The following is a 17,349-nucleotide window of genomic DNA, read 5'->3' as shown; positions in this document are numbered from 1 at the left end:
TAACAACAACAACAATATTGAGAGATCTCCCCTTAGTTTCTACTGAAATGCCATCCAACTTATTTTATTTGTTTAAGAAATGTAGTATTTTTTTTCTTAAAGCATTTGTAATTTTGTCTAAATACTACTTGGGCACAATACACTGGATCAAACCACGGAGATAGCATAAACTCACAGAAGGTGGACCCACTTTAGACGAACATTCTGGAACCTCAGAAGATGCTACTTCAGGGGGTGTTGACAGACCCCTTTGCCAAGGCTGAGGTTTTGATTCTACAGAAATACCTTAAAAAAACAATTTTATTGGGAGAAGCAAAAAGAAATGTTGTAGTAAAAAAATTGGTATAAAACATATACACATGCTTAAAAACATAGAAAGCAAAATAAAAAAAATTATACTAATTTACTTAGCATTTGCCCTTAAGCCCACCATCCATTTCTGTTCCTAGATTTATTTCTAAACAAAACTCTGCCTTGCAGTTCCAAGAGCCCAGAAGAATAACATTTGAGATCTCTATATCAGCCTAGCCTTTTGATAAGAATGCAGAAGGTGGTAAGTCATTACTTTTAAAAGTATATTTTTTGCACTGCATTGATATACTATACTAAGCCCAATTTAACACAAAGCATTTTGTATCATAGGAGATCCTAGTCTGTGTACAGTAGGTCCCGTAACATGTGCATTCATGTTATCCTCCTGTATACTATGTGGATTGCATGGGTGCCTACTTGACTTTTAGGTAATCAACTTGTTTTAGATGGTTGATGCTTAGAACCTCTTCAGACACAACCACTCAGTGGCACAGCCAATCTCATGCAAAATAACAAAAAAAAAAAAAACAACAAGTTTAGTGTTTACAAGACAATCCAATTAGGAAACTGTTTAACAGATTTAAAAATATTTGTGTTTTAAACGTAGTGATTTAATAAATAAATACTGACCCACATCTAGACATATTTATGCAAGTGTTTTGGGTACAGTTATCTGACAAGAGGTGGGCTCAAACCAAGTTCAGTCTACAGTATTATTTTCCAGTTGGGAGGAAGTCTTTGCTTATTGTCTAAAAGATAAAAATTATAGACATATAGTCTAGTGCTGTAGGTTATCAGAGTTTAGGGTTATGTGATCAGTAGAGTACTCATAACCAGGTTCTCATATGAAAATCATATGTGAAGATCATCCTGCTCAAGGCCCAGATTTTAACTCTTTGAATGTGTAAGTAAATGATGCAAAATGTACATACTATAACCATTTTATAAAAGCTCAGCTTACCAACAGAAGTTGAAGCATTTGTTTGGCCTGCACTTTCATTATTGTCATCTTGATTTCTGGTAATCTAACATAGGGAAAAAAAGCCCAGGTTATACGGATTTGTCTGGGTTTTATTTATGTATATACCTTGTAAACTCGCAGTCCCCTGACTCTCTGTCACCGCCACAAAAGAGGCTGCATGGGCTTGTGAGAGATTCACATGACTGGTCAAAAAAGGGAAAAATAAAAAAGGGGGGAAAAAACCAGCAATCAGAGCAGAGGGAGTGGTTGCTGTTGGATGATCGCAGTAATTTTGCTGTGATACTTGCATTATGCACCCCAGATTTCTGACATACAAATGCAGACTTCAAAAACCTGGAGAAGGCATCCCAAAAAATATGCTCTAACATGAAGTAATAAACAAGAAACTAATTCAAATAAATCTTTCATAAGAAATATAGTGACCGCCACAGTTGACCTTTATCTAAAATGCTAGCTGGATGGCCATTATACTTCACAGGCTCACATACTTTTAAAGTCACTGACCTGTAAGAGGTATTGGAGAAATGCCAGATTTCTACATTTGCATGCTTGTCTCAAGTTAGGAAATATACTAAACAATATGGGACAGTATAAAAGCTAAAGATTTTAGGGAAGGTCAGCAATGGGTGCCCCCCGGTTACTTTTATAATCGATTAGTGCTAAAGCAAACCTGATGTGACATTTTACAGCTTTATCTACCTAAAGATCCTTATACCTGAAGTAGACTTACCATACTACACTACCCACTATTGCATATGACATGAACCCCCCAAAAATGCTGGTTCACCGACACAAGCACAGCCATCCTCCCTTTTTTAGTAGAGGGAGGGCAGAGCATGAATAAAGATCCTGGCCATGGCGGCTATAAATGAGAGGCTGTGAAAGGGGAGTAATTGACTGAAAGGGGAAAGGTGCATTTCAGGTGAAGAGAGTTACTTCCTGGCAGAGTAAACACCCTGTGACAACAATGCCATCAGTCTGTTTCAAATACGGGTACCATACATACCTCAACATTATTTCACTAAATATTTTTGGTTTAGTGCTTAGCAGACTTGTGCTGACAAAATAGCATCATCAAACCTCCAAGTAATCGTCCTCAAAAATGAACCCCAAAAATTGATACATTGAATATATTGAAAACATTTGATATACCTACAAATTATACACATTTCATGTAGCAGAATGAGAATCTAGCTTACCATTTTTATTTCTTCCCCATATGTTTTGATTACAGCAGTCTCAATGTCATGCTCATTTTCAAAAAAAATCTTTATATGTTTTGTCTCATTATTATTAATTAAAATAGGTGTTTTGGGGTAAATGTCCAATTGTTTTTGATCACCCATTTCTAAAAGGAGGAATAAAAAAAACTTGTTACAAAATATTACTGAATAGAGCATTTTTATTACTCAAGACAAAAAAAAATAAAAACTAAATTGCACTTAACCTGGACCATGCTACACTTTCATACATCCATCCTTAGAAATACAAAAAAATTTTAAATGTTACCAGCACCTACAACTTCTACAACCTAGTATCAGAACATTAAGGCATTGGTTGTGTATGAAGAGGATCTTATGTATGTGTTATGCCTACATTTTCCAGAATAAAATTTACCAAAAAAACAAATAAAAACACAAAAAAATTACCCGGCAGAGTCTGAAAAAGCTGTGGCATTTAACATACACATTTTTAATCTAATCAGATTAAAAATCTAAACAATTCCAGTCAAGGTCTTCTACAACCGTATCATTGGACAGCAACTTAAAGTAGAACAAAAATCCCACTTTAAACTGATTAAAGCAGGTGGTTATTGCGGTAAGGGACAGGCGATGTCCTTTCTGCAATAACGCAATTTACCAGCCTGATTGTGCCAGAATATGTGAAATAGAGGTTCGCATGCGTAGCATCAGATTTGGTTGCCAGGGAACCCGGCATTTCAATGCATGTGCTGGGGATGGATGAACTCGGTGTGCCTGCGCGAGAATTACTTTACTTTGACACTGCCTATTAAGATAACCGATGACGGTTGCTGGACAGGCGGAGGAAGAAAGATGGCACTTTCACTTTGGAAGCAACTTTATTACTTTATATGTGTAAATTAAGGCTATATTCACACAAATGTTTCAAAATAATAAACCACCAACCATTGGATGAGGCTTTACAAATGGCTATTGATAATGTACAGTAATTACATTTCAGTTAAATTCACAAAATTTGGGAAATAAAGTACCTTGCAAGTTGTATTCAGCTACAGACTTTTTCAGTAATCTGACTGAATCCCAAAGAACTCCCTATAGCAAAGAAAAAAAGGGGAAGTATAATCAACATAAAAAGTTGCCACTTAAGAGTCATTGACCAGATTTCTGGTATGAATATTCTGAATGTATCTTTTTTTTTTTTTGTTTCAGTATAAAGATATAGGTTTTATGATAAACATAACCCTTAATATAATCCCCAACGGCATCATGGCTAACAAACAAATCAAAGCAAATGGTTCATTTGGTGTGGGATCCCTAACAGCTTAAGTTTACCCTAGCTTTGATCACATACTGCTCTGCCTATAGTAATGTGAAGGACAAACCCTATCACAGCCTAGAAATTACACAGGACCTTTTATCTCACGCTTATGCGAGTGTCTGAGCAGCCTATTAACAAGCATCAATACGGTTGCCAGTGTTTCCCAACTATGGGGGAACGCTTAAAAATAACTTTCAGGTCTTGGGGAAGCCCTCCCATAATAGAGAATGTCACCCTTACAGATCATTGGTCTAAGTGGTAAATGACCTGAAAGCCACAATCTGCTCATTGATCAAATAACCTCAAGCAAACTGATGAGGAGCCCTGGTTATGAAACAACACTGTATTAGAGGAAGAGGCATACGTCCATGCTCTCCTCTATTCTGAAGTACCAGGTATGCTCTCTGCAGGTAGATGGAACAACGAGGGATAGAAGAGAATAGTAATATACAGAATTAAGGTAATTTGGTTCCCCCTAGTCACAAGTGATGCCTACTGGTTGGTACACTAGCTTTCAGGCTTGATCCAGTAATAGCCAGTGTGCAGGCTCAATCAGAGCTGCGGAAATTGTTGTTTCTTGCTGCAAATGCAAGCCTAAGGCCTATTCAGTGAGTGGGCAATGTAGTGCAACCCAGTAGAGAACTGTGGAGCACTTTGGAGTTTGACAGAAAATAGGCCTTCTTTTAGATAATAGGGGATAATGATAAAAAGAACTGTTCCCTTTGCTATAAATAATTCCCTCGACAGACCACAGTTTGTGAGCAACCCTCTTTTAAAGAACACAGCCTAGGTTGGTTTAGATGCCTCTTCTGCGCTCCCCACTGTAATTCAAGCCACAGTGCTCAGACACAACCTTTTCTTCATGTATGCAGGAACTATCTACAGTACTTGGAGGCTAGGCTTCAAGTCAGTAGAAATATTTAAATAGCTGTTCAAACTAGCATAGGCCATGGAACATAAATTAGACTGCTCATGACGAAAGGGAGGGGGGAATTGTTAGCCTCAAATATTATTACATTTAGTTACTTTTCAATAGTAAGTTCTTTAGTAAAAACTTTAACACAAAAGAAGTGAGCTTTCATTGGTGCACATGAATCCCCTGTTGTGGCAAAAATTGTGCTAACTTTTACAATGGCTATTGGAACAAACACGCCAATTTTAAGCTGCTCTTACAGATTTATGGCACAGGAAAGACGGCATTACCTTATACGATGACTGTAGAAGCAAATGCCTAATGCATTTTATACTGCCTATTGTTAGCATTTTTTTTAGTTTTTAGTTTTAATTTTTTTTTTTTAAACATTCTTTATTTAAAATTTTTCAAAACAAAAGACAATAAAGACCTCAAAAGAGGCATAGAAAGTAACAAACACATTATAAATGTGGCAGGACAGCGCCTATAAAAACATCAATCCTGTCTTCCAATGACCCCCAGCAACAGCACAGTGTACCTCTAGTGAAGAGCCTAGAGCCCTGTGTGTGAAGATGTCTCCTGTCTCAGCAGCACAGAGAATGGAAGCCCTGGCTCACATCCACACCAGGCTGCAGTCCCCAGCAGCTGACCCTTTAGTTTTAATTTTTAATTAATTTTTTTAGTTTTTTTTTTCCACTGGGACATACACACACACTTGCTATTGGGCAACAGATTTTTAAGAAATCAGTTCAACACACACTGTTGTTTAGACTCTAATTCTTACCTTTGGGTTTTGTATGTAAAATGAAATTGAATTACTTCCAACATTGAAATCAATCCAAAAATGTTCAAGTTTACTATCCTGAGGCCTGTCCAGCTTAAAGACAAATAGGAAAACCAAAATACAGTTATTCAACTTGATCAAATATATGTCCATGCAAAACAAAAAAAAAAACAAACATTTAGTACATTTCAGGTATATATGCGCATAAACACACAAAGACTTACGTTTTACTGCATTATGTAAATGTCATTTAAGGTCCATTTACATGAGATTATATTTTAGGTTACAGACACTTTAAAATAATCTAATATTACATTTTCCCTTGTTATCATAATAAACTAAGCTCCAGTCTCCAATTGACAGAATGAATATAGAGTGTCAAATTAAACATTTACATTAGGGATCTTTAGTAATGTCAAGTATGCAACCCATATTACGACAATAACACACTTAATAAAGTGCTGCCTAAATACAACTTTTATTTGGTATACATTTATAATAAACTATCTTAAATGTTTATATAGTTTTACTAAAATTAGTTTATAATTTAATATATTGCACAAATAATAACAATACCCAATAATATTTCTTTTCTTTTCTGTCCAATATTAACCTGGCATTTGAAAAAATAAATAAATGCAAAAGGGATACTGCCTGTGCTTTTAGCAATAAACAGCTTGGCTCACAATTTTTTTTTTATTTTTAGCATATAGTTCTGCTTTAAATTTAATAATATTGTAGTTATATCTTACAATATTAAAGCACAAATAAATAAATATAAACTAGGTATATTATATTCTACATGCTTCCTAACAAAAGATTTGCAAAGTCTTATTGAGTACTTTATTTAGATTGCATTCATGTCTCCTGCAGAGTCAGAGTTCACCAAGAAACAGTGAGCATGAATTTTTTGCATCCCACTATGTGCCCAAAAGGACACAGAGTGTTGTCACCATCCCCAGCTTTGTGGTTGGGTAATGTCACCCACTTTGAAGAGGGAAAGAAACTTACAAGATTTAGAATGGTCAATTCTATTTGATTTATGGCGCTTGGAGTCTTAAATGACTAAGATTGTTGGTTATCCAGGTCATCTAGGTTAATGCAGTTTAAATAAAATTTTAACCCAATAAAAAGCCCACAGTCAAAACTTGTCCATAACTCATGTGTCTTTTTCATTATTTTATTTTGTGCATTTTGGGTTGGATAATACTGTATATGTAAAATCCCATGAACATTTCCAATTCAAGCTAGGGGTTAAATTGGAACAGGCATGCACATTTGTGCAAGTCTGAAAACATTTTTGAAACAAAGCCAGTTCTGTGAATTAAATTGTAGGTTATTGTTTAATTTTAAGAAGATGGGGTTAGAGAGTACTTTTTTTTCCTTCTTTTATAATTCGTAGATATGCAGTGCTTTTTCATTATGGAAAAAAATGAGTAGAGCTGAAAATGGCATGCAGCCAATAAACATAAAAGTAACTACATTGCGGGCTCAGCTACCACCACATTCCCCAAGAAAGTTTTAACTCAAATCAACCATATCCTATATATAAACTATGCTTACAAAGACTTTCTACAGATAACTGCTTAGGTCAGATCCTTAAACACACAGTATAAAATATTACCTTCTCTGTGTCAGCAAAAACATAAACACATGGATAGGTGTATACTCTGCAATCATAAGATAAATGACATGAAATAAGTATATACAAAAGTCTACAAAATGTTCATAAAAATTAGCAAATTATTACAAATTCAAAAGGTGAACAAAATGAAAAATATAAAAATATATTACAAATTAACTATTTGCCAGAAATAATTTCTGCCCATGTGCTGACTAAATGAGCGTTAAACAAAAAAAACAGTAAATCATGCAGATAACAATGAGCTAAAATTATTTGCCTTTACATCACTCCACAGCTCTTGTTTCTGATCAGATACAAAAATACTCCCCTAGCTGCCCTCTCTGCTCTTCTAAGACTTCTCTAGAGCATCTCTCACTTTTTGGAACTCCTTTCTCATTTTATTAGGCTTGATCCTACTTTCCACAACAACTTTTCAAACCCATCACCAATTTGACACATTTTCTTATCCCACTCCTCTTGTGTATTACTCTGCCCCACCTTTTAGAATGTAGGGTTTTAGGGTAGGGTGCTCTTCTTCTCCTGTGTAATAGTTTTAACTTGAATATTATGCATATTTGTCATCTTTAACATCTATGTATTTTACCATTCTGCATATTAGGCTGGTACTTTATAAATAATATTATTAAAAATATTATTGCTGATTCTTTACTAAAATGATGTTCATGTCTTTTTCATCTACAGCCATTAGGTGGCAGCATACACAAAGTATTTTGATTAAAAGCCAACAACAAAACAGAAGCATAAAGTACAAAAAAAAAATAAATAAATAAAGTCTTACATACAAGTGTAATTACTCAACATGTAACATATGTCTATCAGCATTCAATGAACGTTTACTAAGGTGTTCCATGAGCTCACCATGTTCAAAATATTCAGAAAACAAGGAAGCCTCTCAACCGTCAACTCTGTATTTATAACTACTGTAAAAATAATTTAAAAAACAGCTAAACGTTTATGTACTTCATTTGATTTAAATGTACCTTACGGCATCCTGTGACTTTGAATTAAGGCAATTTAAAAAAATTCTACAGTCCTAGAAGAAAAAGAAAAGATGTTGCAACTTAAAAAGCAGGTAATATGCATATTGCAGATATTTGTGCAGCCCTATTTTTTTATTTTTTTTTATTTTCTTACACTGGTAATTATGGAAACAACCAATTATTGGGTACATTATGTTAAAATACATTTAATTAATCATAAAATACGAATTTTTACTTTACCACATTATGCTTCTTTATGCATCACAATTATAATAATAAGAAAATAAAGGGGACCCGAGACCAAAAGTAAGATGTAAGCTGTTATAGTTATCAACTATAAGTATTATTTGTACTGAAGGTTCACCCTGAAAAGTGTATTCTTTGTCTGAAATTGCAGTGCACATCCTGCTATGCTGCACAGCTGTGTATGATATGGTAGTATCACATTATTGTGCTGTTCACTTCTTCCCTGGATAGAGGCTCCAAAGTAAGCCATGCTTGGGTATACTAAGATGACTGCTTTGACACAGAGCCTAGTAAGTTAGTAATGGGGAAAAGAGCAGGTGCAGAGAGTAAAGGCAATACAGGTAGCTATTCCTTTGTCCACGTTCAATTATGAAACCCATCTTTCAGATTTTATATACAAAAAAAAAGAAATATTAGGTTGGTTTGCTGGCAACTGCACCCTATAGTTATAATTGTCTGCACTAAAGAGCCACCAGTGTATAAGCATGTAAGGAGCCATACCATTTAAATAAATAATTGAACTGACCAGTCAGTTAGCCAACTAGTCAAAGAAAGAAAGAAAAAAAAAAAAGAAAAAAAAAAAGAAGATGATGCCAAAAGACTGTCTGGTGAGGGATTAAACATAATTGAGGGGTAAAAATGCAAAATGAAATGTGTTAGTTGGTTGGGGATCAATACAACCCATCACTTGTCTGGAGAGAGCAGGGAACAGAGCTGACCCTGCTACAGAATAGAAAAAAAAAATAAACAGAAGCTTAAAATATTTATATGGGTATAGAAGGTATAAGATCAACGCACCTCACCATTAAGTAGCCGTATACATGACATGTTTATCGTTACATCAAAGGATTGCCACCAAGCCAAATTAGGTTACTTTAGTTAATGGTATAAAATCCTTATGACACATACCGTTTCAAAATCCTTGTCATTTATCTCAAGAAAAGCATTTGCAAAAAAGGGGTCTTCAAACCACTGAACAACAAGATTCTCCCTCATCTTTCTAGGTGTCATTCTACACAAGGCCTCAGAAATGGCAACTTGACCATCGTAGTCTGCACCATAGAGAAAAACACACAAATTAAACATTGGTATAAAGGTAAAATGAATGTTGGAAAAATCTAGGGGGAAACTGTAAAATCTTTCCTAACCCATTGTCAAGAATACATTTTTGTAAACGGTCATCGCTGACCAAAATGACTACACTTTGTAGAGCTCCAGCTCAATTCTTGAATAAGTTTACACTTTTCTGAATAATTAGTTAATAAATGCCCTGGGTAGCTTTTTGTACTGTATGGTTCTTTAAACTACATTACTTATGCAAGGTATAAATGCACCTAATTGATTCCTTGTTTTACTTTGCTCAAACTAAAAATTTGCCAGGCTGTCATGTTTTTCAAATTATTTTAATACTCAAATCAATGATTTGGCTTGAAATACTAACCTAAGCGTATACTTCTAAGCCAATGAATGAAATACTGAAGACACTCGGCATGGCAGCCTCCTATTTCTCCAAATAGAACATCTACTATTCACATACATAAAGAGTTCAGGGGGGTGAGCAAAAATGGTGATAGCAAGTATATACATACTATTACTACAACATCTATGCATTTGAAGAACTTTCCAAACAGAATATACAGTATACAAGCATACCTCCAATTTCAAATAATTTTCCAGCCATGATTTTTCTGCAAAAAATAAGTTAGATTATGTTAAATTTTCTATAATAAAGAGAATGTTCCTGTTGCATTCCATACCTTGTTTTCTAGAAGTGTTAGGAATAAACAGCAGTTTGTCAACCCATTTTTCCCATTTCTTACTCCCACTTCCAATCCCGAAAGATGTAGCTACTCCTGAACATGGTTTGGCTTTTCACTACCGCAATAAATTTGAACTAAAAACAATTGGCAAGGACAGCTAAACATCAGAGACGAGAGGAAGGTACTTCCCATTCAGACTCTAGGAGCTGCTAATACAATTACCTATAGAGGTACAAATCCCTAATGTATAACATACAGTATGCTGTAATTTTATTCTGAATTATTCATTTTAAATCATGTATATTTTAAATATACTAAAAGCTGGTATATGGATCAGCTTACCCAGATGCATGTTCATTTTATTAAGGTTTACACAGATTTACACTCTTCGAAATACACCTACCTTTAAATTGCAGATAGATGAGTTTCAACGACAAGATTAATGAACACTTTTAGCATATAAATACTAACTGGAAGCAGCAGAACATTTCCGCTCATGTGAAAGTACCTAGGCATCAGAGGTTACATAGCCCTTATTCTCTTGCTTTTGATTACTGGACTACACTTAAACATTTCATGAAGGGACAGGGTCTAGGAACAGGAATAGCTCTTCTACAAAGACATTGCGTAAAGCATGAATATGTAGACCTGGGTAAATGCACAATTTTCAAAATGTTTATTGTAAATTATATAATTGGAGATCAACCTCACACTTTCTAAACAATAAGCTTGTCATTACAATTTGTAACATTGCCAACTCTAGGCTAAAGAGAAGATAACTTCTTGTAAAATGTAGTAGGGAGGGCCGACACCACATGAGACCAAAAAAAAAAAAAAAAATACATCCTTTTATCAGACAGTGGTAGGAGCTCACCATACATATGACCCATCAACAATTTCCCTGCACCTGCACTGTAAAGTAATAAAATATGAGGAAATATACATTTCAGGGATGTACTAAAAATGCAGTTTTTAATTTAGCCTTGAAAAAAGTGCCCTTCCAATAATATGGAAAACTGATTTCCACAGGCAAAAATAATGCCAACATGGCACAGGGAATCCATCCCAAATGCCCCCAGGATAGCCTTGATCTACAGCTCAGTATAAGGTTGGTTATTATGGTTGCAGAAAATCTGAAAACAGCCTTACTCCTTCAAAGTGGCCTCCTATGTCCACCCCATGTCCATCTGTGGGCTTTTCCCAAACTCGGGGTACATTTAACAGATACTCCTCATTTACACTCTTTCCGAGAAAGGCTTGGACTCCCTTTTGCTTTCATAACAGCCATACCTTTTTGCGGCATAGATTCAAAAAGATTCTAGAGATATTCATTAGGAATGTTGGTGTATATTAACATGATAGTACCATGCAATTGTTGCAGATTTTTCAGCTGACCATCCATGAAGCAAATCTTGTGTTCCACCACATTTCAAAAGTGCTTTTGTGAATTTAGATCTGGTGACTGTGGAATCATTTGAATACAGATAACTATTTGTCATGTTCAAGATAGTTTGAGCTTTGTGACATAACACAATACCTTACTGAAAAATTAATAGAAGGGTACACTGCAGTCATAAAGGGATGAACATAGTCAGCAACAATAAGGTAGGCAATGGCTCCCAAATAAGGTTCCATTGATCAACGAAGAGGCCCCAAAATGTGCCAAAAATGCATGACAAAAATAAATAAAAAAAAGTGTTCCAAGATGCCAAACTCTGACCTCATCAGCTGAATGTCACAGGAGAAATCAAGACTAATCAGGCAACATTTTTTCAGTCTAGTTTTGGTGAGCCTGTGCAAACTGTAGCACCTTTAAGGTTTGACACATTGGGGCTGAATTATAAAAGCTCTCCAAGGCTGGAGAGGATACAGTTATCAGTAGACCTGGGTGATCCAGCAAACCTGGAATGGTTCTGGATTGAAATAATTTGCTAACAAATAGCAAATGACAAATATCCATGCCACATTCAGTCATTAAAATGAAATGTATTCCCTATTTTGATGCTCAGTTTGAACTTCAGCAGGTCATTTTGACAAGGTCTACATGCATAGTGTTGCTGCCATGTGATTGACTGAATTGATATTTGCATTAACAAGCAACTGTACCTAATTAAATAAAAAAAAAAACAGATGTACCTAATAAATTGGCCGGTGAATGTAAATGACAAAGTAGTTTTTGATGTTCTTGATAAAATAGTGCAGACGACAATAAAGCACAGCATTTAAAAGTGATATTCAGTTATGTGAAACGGTTTTTGAGGCAGATTAAGGATTAATTCTGACTGGCTGTTGAATTTAATTTATTAACTACTGATGAAACAAACAGTTCTGATTAATCATTAGAGTCTGCGTATATCACTTACAGCAGTGAGCTCATCTCTTCAGAGGATTGGAGGGACTTTTTATCTTCCCGTGTAATATGATCCAGAATGTGGTTGAAAGTCTTTATTGCCTTTTCAGAAATATTGTAAAAGATAAAAAAAAAAAAAAGTTAAAAATAACTATAGGTCAGATTAGCATACAAAGTAAAATATATAAACATACCTCACCTCCAGTTGAATATGAAAAGGGGGCCACCTTTCTGTTATTATATAACCAATATGAAACAGAAAGGAATCCAGTAACTGTTTTACACCTAAAGCAAAATATAGTAAAATATTGAAATTACTTTTTTACAGCCTCATTCTGCTCAAACTGCATATATAGTTATTTTTCGTAGTAAACTGTGATTTCCACATGTGGCAACTAAGAAATGAAGTTTATCTATTTAAAGCGTAATTACAGTGCATTTCTATCTTCAGCCATTTTGTTTGGCCAGGCCAGCATAACGTAATAGGTTCACTGGCAAAGGGAAGCCAGGAGTACTGGGTATCCCTGTGCATGTAAATAATACAGCTCGGCAGCAATCGGGCAGGTAAGAATAGTTATTGCAAGAGACATGGTAATAAACACCCGCACAAATTTTTTTTTTTTTTTTTTTTTTACAAGTAGGCAACTTTCCAACAGTAGAAGCATGTTCAAGAAACATAACAGTACACTAGCTTTACAGGCCTAAAAGAGGGTATTCAAAACTGTAAAAAGGGGCTTCAGATTTTTGGTCATTTAGCATACATTATTTCCATAAGGTGCCTAAATGAAGAAATCTAGGAAAATTAATTATGCATGCTAAAGGACCAGAGAAAAGGTAAGCGTGCTTTCAGGTTACTAGGCAAAAAGGATAATTTTGGTCATCTTGAAATGCATTTTTTTTTTCAGGCCAAGAACCCAAAATATAGTAGGCAGTATGCAATACTCACCATCTTTGGTATAACTTCTACAAATCACCTAAAACAGAAAAATTAAAACACAAACAAGTTATAATCATCAAATAAATTGTTTATTGTATCTGGAGCTTATAGTACTAAGAGCTACTTTTGTACTTGATTCAACAAAGACTTGGATGTGAAAATATTAGATTCTAAAAGTTTTGCAAATTACCAACGTCATAAGTTAAATATTGCGCTCTCTTCACTGTACTAATTAAACTGTTGTGTATATATTACAAACATAGCAAAAAGATTCAAGGAATAAAAAGTCCTTTGGTAACTACAATTATATGTGTGATACTTCAAGAACTATGATAACCCATGGCAACCCATAACCCCTTGCATTGCCTTTTAAATGTGGAAAACGGTGGGCAAACTGGTCCTAAATAAACTATAAGCAACACCTCAAAACACATGTAATGCAGTTTGTACATTTTGCCACAAAGAAAAAATTGTTATGGGGATTCAATATATATATATATATATATATATATATATATATATATATATATATATATATATATATATATATATATATATATATATATATATATATATATATATATATTTTCAGTAGCCACTGTTAATTTCAGGGATCCCTAAACGCCAACTGATTTAAGTATAAAGGGTGGCCAAATAGTAATAAAGAAAATGAAAAACTATATATACTGTGCAATATCAGTAAATCAAAAAAATGTATTTAAATGGTATTAGCCTATACTCCTAAACATATGAGTATTGTATATATTAGCTTATCATTGAAGTTAAGTTTTGATAAAATGAGTAAAGAGAGGGTGAAGTTTCAGAGTATTCACTCTTTGAAATATAAGTAGTAGGAGCAGTAAAAAGTAAATTGATCAATGGGTAGTTCACATCTACAGTTAGGAGTGTTATGTTCACCAGTTCACAACCCTGGCTGTTTGCTTGATGCTGTAAGCAGGGTCTGAGCTATCCAGAATGTCAATTATTTAATGATAACAAAACCCATCAAACACATTTATTTTAGGTAGGAATGGTGGTGGTGGTGGCTGGCAGCCACCCACCCAGGAATAACCAAGGTAGTTAAAAGAAGCTAGTCAACCGTATAAAACTCATGATAATCATATTTAAGTTTTGCAATAAGGCTTTTAGTATCATAACATACCACAGCAGTGTCGTAAAATTCTTCCACAAGTTCAGGAACAAACGCGCTAGACTCATCCCATATCTTCAAAAACTCTATGGTTCTTTCAAACCAAAGGACCATGTAAATAAAATAAAAACAAAAGAATATGTATGATTCTTACATATATTTCACAGAATTCTTTATCTTTAACCTGCGAATCTGCAACATGCACAGTAGTCTACATAACCAATTTAAAACAAATTTAAATAACATCATCAGCAAAAAAAAAAAAAAAAAAAAAAAAAAAAAAAAAGACATGGAAAAAAAAAAAAAAAGCAAAAGTTTTAAAAACCACTACTTAAACTATAGATTTTAGATATACTTATCTTGGAAACCAGCCCTTGCTGAATTAAGGACAAATCATCCTGGTTTTCATTTTTGCAAAAATACTGAACACATTTCATCAGCATGGCCACATGTCTAAACTCATTCCGATCCAGTTCCTTAAGGGTAAAAAGACCATTGTGAAAAGAACTTACAAAAAATATGTCATATCAGAATATCTGCACTAGGAGACATTTACTTTATTGATTAGCTTGTCCAGGACATTTAGGAGTGATTTGCCATGTCGCTGAAGAGAACAAGAAAACTTATCTTCAAATAATTCACAGATTTTTTGGAATCCTTTCCCTTTAAATGCCTCAGTGATTAGTGATTCAAGCTAAAAAGAAAATAAAAATAAAAATAATCACATTGAACAAACACAGAAATATGCATTACACATAAAGAGTGACCTTCTTCCTAAAGTGTATGTTAGCCAAGTAAAGCATAACAGGTGCTCTTTACAATATTACCTCTCCCAGAGATAAGTGTACTCTAACCCAGCTTCTGTATTTGTTTGGGTGTAATCCAGGATCAGCCACCATCTCATGGATGACAGTCAGTTATTCTCCTTGTCTGTGCAGTATTTTAAGGTTTACAAATGTTTGACACAGATCAGCTCCCTGCTGCAATCTGATAACCAAGAAAGAGGAGACTGAACAAAAACATCTTCCTGCCTGCAGAGGACACCATCTTAGTTTATGTAAATTCACTTATTGCACAAGGACAGTGTTTATAAAAAAGGTATAGCTTTTCAAAAATAATATGTTTTTTGTATATTGTGACAGGTTCTCAACACACCGTTACCATGGCGGCAACAACAGACTTCCTGTTGAAGCCAGAAAAGTGACAAAATTGATATCAATACAAGCTACATTTATTTATGTAAATTCTGTGTTATGATAGCAGCACCAGCAAAATGGTGCGTGGTCTCTAATCCCAAAAATTTAGTAATAAAGACTTCCTTCTTTTTAATACTCTTCCATGCCTCTACCTAATGCCTGCCCCTATGAAAAGCCCAAGTTGTGCAAGAATAAAGGAATGCAGGGATAATATAGTGTCTGCTACAGAGCTAAAGTTAAAAAGAAGTTATGTCAGTTAAGAACGATAGCCCTATACATGTCATCCAATGCAAAGTCTAAAAAGGATGTCATGTGACTGCTACTATAAAACCAAAAAAGTATTCCTACTAAATAACTTAATTAGTGCAGATCATCAGCAGGTAAAATAATATGATGCTGTAATTTCATATGGAAACAGAGTTTAATTTCAAATTATAGAAGTCATTTTGACACATACATAATAATCAGCCTGATTGCTCATGTCTTCACACTGATACAGGTTTTCTTCTCATTGATTAAAAAAATCTGTAAAAAAAAAAAAAAATGTTGCAATAATAGGTATATTATAAAAACAAACAAAAAAGAAGACAGGGATATATCATAGGATTTTAATATGTGGCCAGTAGTTGTCCAAAAGTGTAGAATTTGTTTCCAACTCCCACTTTTCACCCAACCAGGAAAATTCAGATTAATCTAGGCAATTCTAACACCTAAATTACATGATAGATTTTTAGAAGGCCAATTACAGTACCAAACAAATGGAAGTTAAGAAGTTGAAGGATAAAATGTTGCAAATTCAGGATGGTTGGCATTTGGCCACACTTACTTTATACCTGTCATGGGCTCCCCATCTCCCTTATCTATCTCCTTCATAAAGGGCTATTTATAAAGAATATTCACTGAAACATTCACTGGTGGAGAATCTTCCCAGTTCATGTGTGTGTTCATGTTCCCAGCAGGGAATTTCTTGGCGAATGTCAGAGTCATTTTGAGGCCACCTAAATCTAGTGACTGCTAAGCAATGTTGTACAAAAAGCACCACCAACCCGATAACATCTGTCTGTGATTTCTTTTAAAATATGTTTATTTATTTGTATTTAAATCAAATAAACCTAATACAGTAAAATATTTTAAAATCTGACTGTGTAATTACCCAGCATAGATACAGAACTTGTGCACATCTGTGAGGAATTTGTAACTGAAAAATGAGTAAAAGAAACAAACTTGGATAAACGTGTTATTGTACATATATTTGAACTCTTACATTTCTTTCTGCTGTATTTTGCATTTTTACAAGACAGAATTCTGAACAGCTGTGCACCTTTTTAAAGTAAAATGAAGCAACACACATGTGGAATATTACTCACAAGTACACCTACAAAATTAATGAATATCCCCTAGGACCAGTTCACACTTCTGTATTGTAGTACTGAAAAAAGAACAGCAATGTGTGTACTAAAGTGTGGTGCATCCATTTGTAATAACTCCCCAACATACAACACTATACATAAATGTGTATGACATGTGCCTTGCGGAATATTAAAAAAAAAAATGTGGCATGGACATAAAGCAGT

The 17,349-nt window shown here is 34.5% G+C and overlaps 1 protein-coding gene across 2 annotated transcripts in view; it reads right to left on the bottom strand.

Annotated features, from left to right (window-relative positions):
• Positions 1–16,302, bottom strand: part of SYCP2L (synaptonemal complex protein 2 like) — a 52,593-nt gene extending 36,291 nt beyond the window's left edge. The window contains exons 1-16 of one of the 2 annotated variants that reach the window (XM_072413320.1): positions 16,233–16,302; positions 15,136–15,273; positions 14,939–15,055; positions 14,592–14,693; positions 13,439–13,466; positions 12,692–12,777; positions 12,506–12,594; positions 10,036–10,070; positions 9,292–9,434; positions 8,137–8,189; positions 7,136–7,181; positions 5,512–5,604; positions 3,528–3,588; positions 2,494–2,642; positions 1,274–1,337; positions 176–285 (exon numbers count right to left, since the gene is read on the bottom strand). In XM_072413320.1, the coding sequence (XP_072269421.1) occupies positions 176–285; positions 1,274–1,337; positions 2,494–2,642; positions 3,528–3,588; positions 5,512–5,604; positions 7,136–7,181; positions 8,137–8,189; positions 9,292–9,434; positions 10,036–10,070; positions 12,506–12,594; positions 12,692–12,777; positions 13,439–13,466; positions 14,592–14,693; positions 14,939–15,055; positions 15,136–15,273; positions 16,233–16,256 (1,338 nt within the window). In that variant the 5' untranslated portion in view covers positions 16,257–16,302. Of the gene's footprint in view, positions 1–175; positions 286–1,273; positions 1,338–2,493; positions 2,643–3,527; positions 3,589–5,511; positions 5,605–7,135; positions 7,182–8,136; positions 8,190–9,291; positions 9,435–10,035; positions 10,071–12,505; positions 12,595–12,691; positions 12,778–13,438; positions 13,467–14,591; positions 14,694–14,938; positions 15,056–15,135; positions 15,274–15,406; positions 15,533–16,232 lie in introns of those variants that run through there. The other variant, XM_072413319.1, reaches the window with a different exon arrangement.
• Positions 16,303–17,349: the final 1,047 nt, after the last annotated feature.

Source organism: Pyxicephalus adspersus, chromosome 5 (genome assembly GCF_032062135.1).
Source record: "Pyxicephalus adspersus chromosome 5, UCB_Pads_2.0, whole genome shotgun sequence".
NCBI classification, from domain to species: domain Eukaryota; kingdom Metazoa; phylum Chordata; class Amphibia; order Anura; family Pyxicephalidae; genus Pyxicephalus; species Pyxicephalus adspersus.
This window is presented reverse-complemented; position numbering and strand designations above follow the sequence as displayed.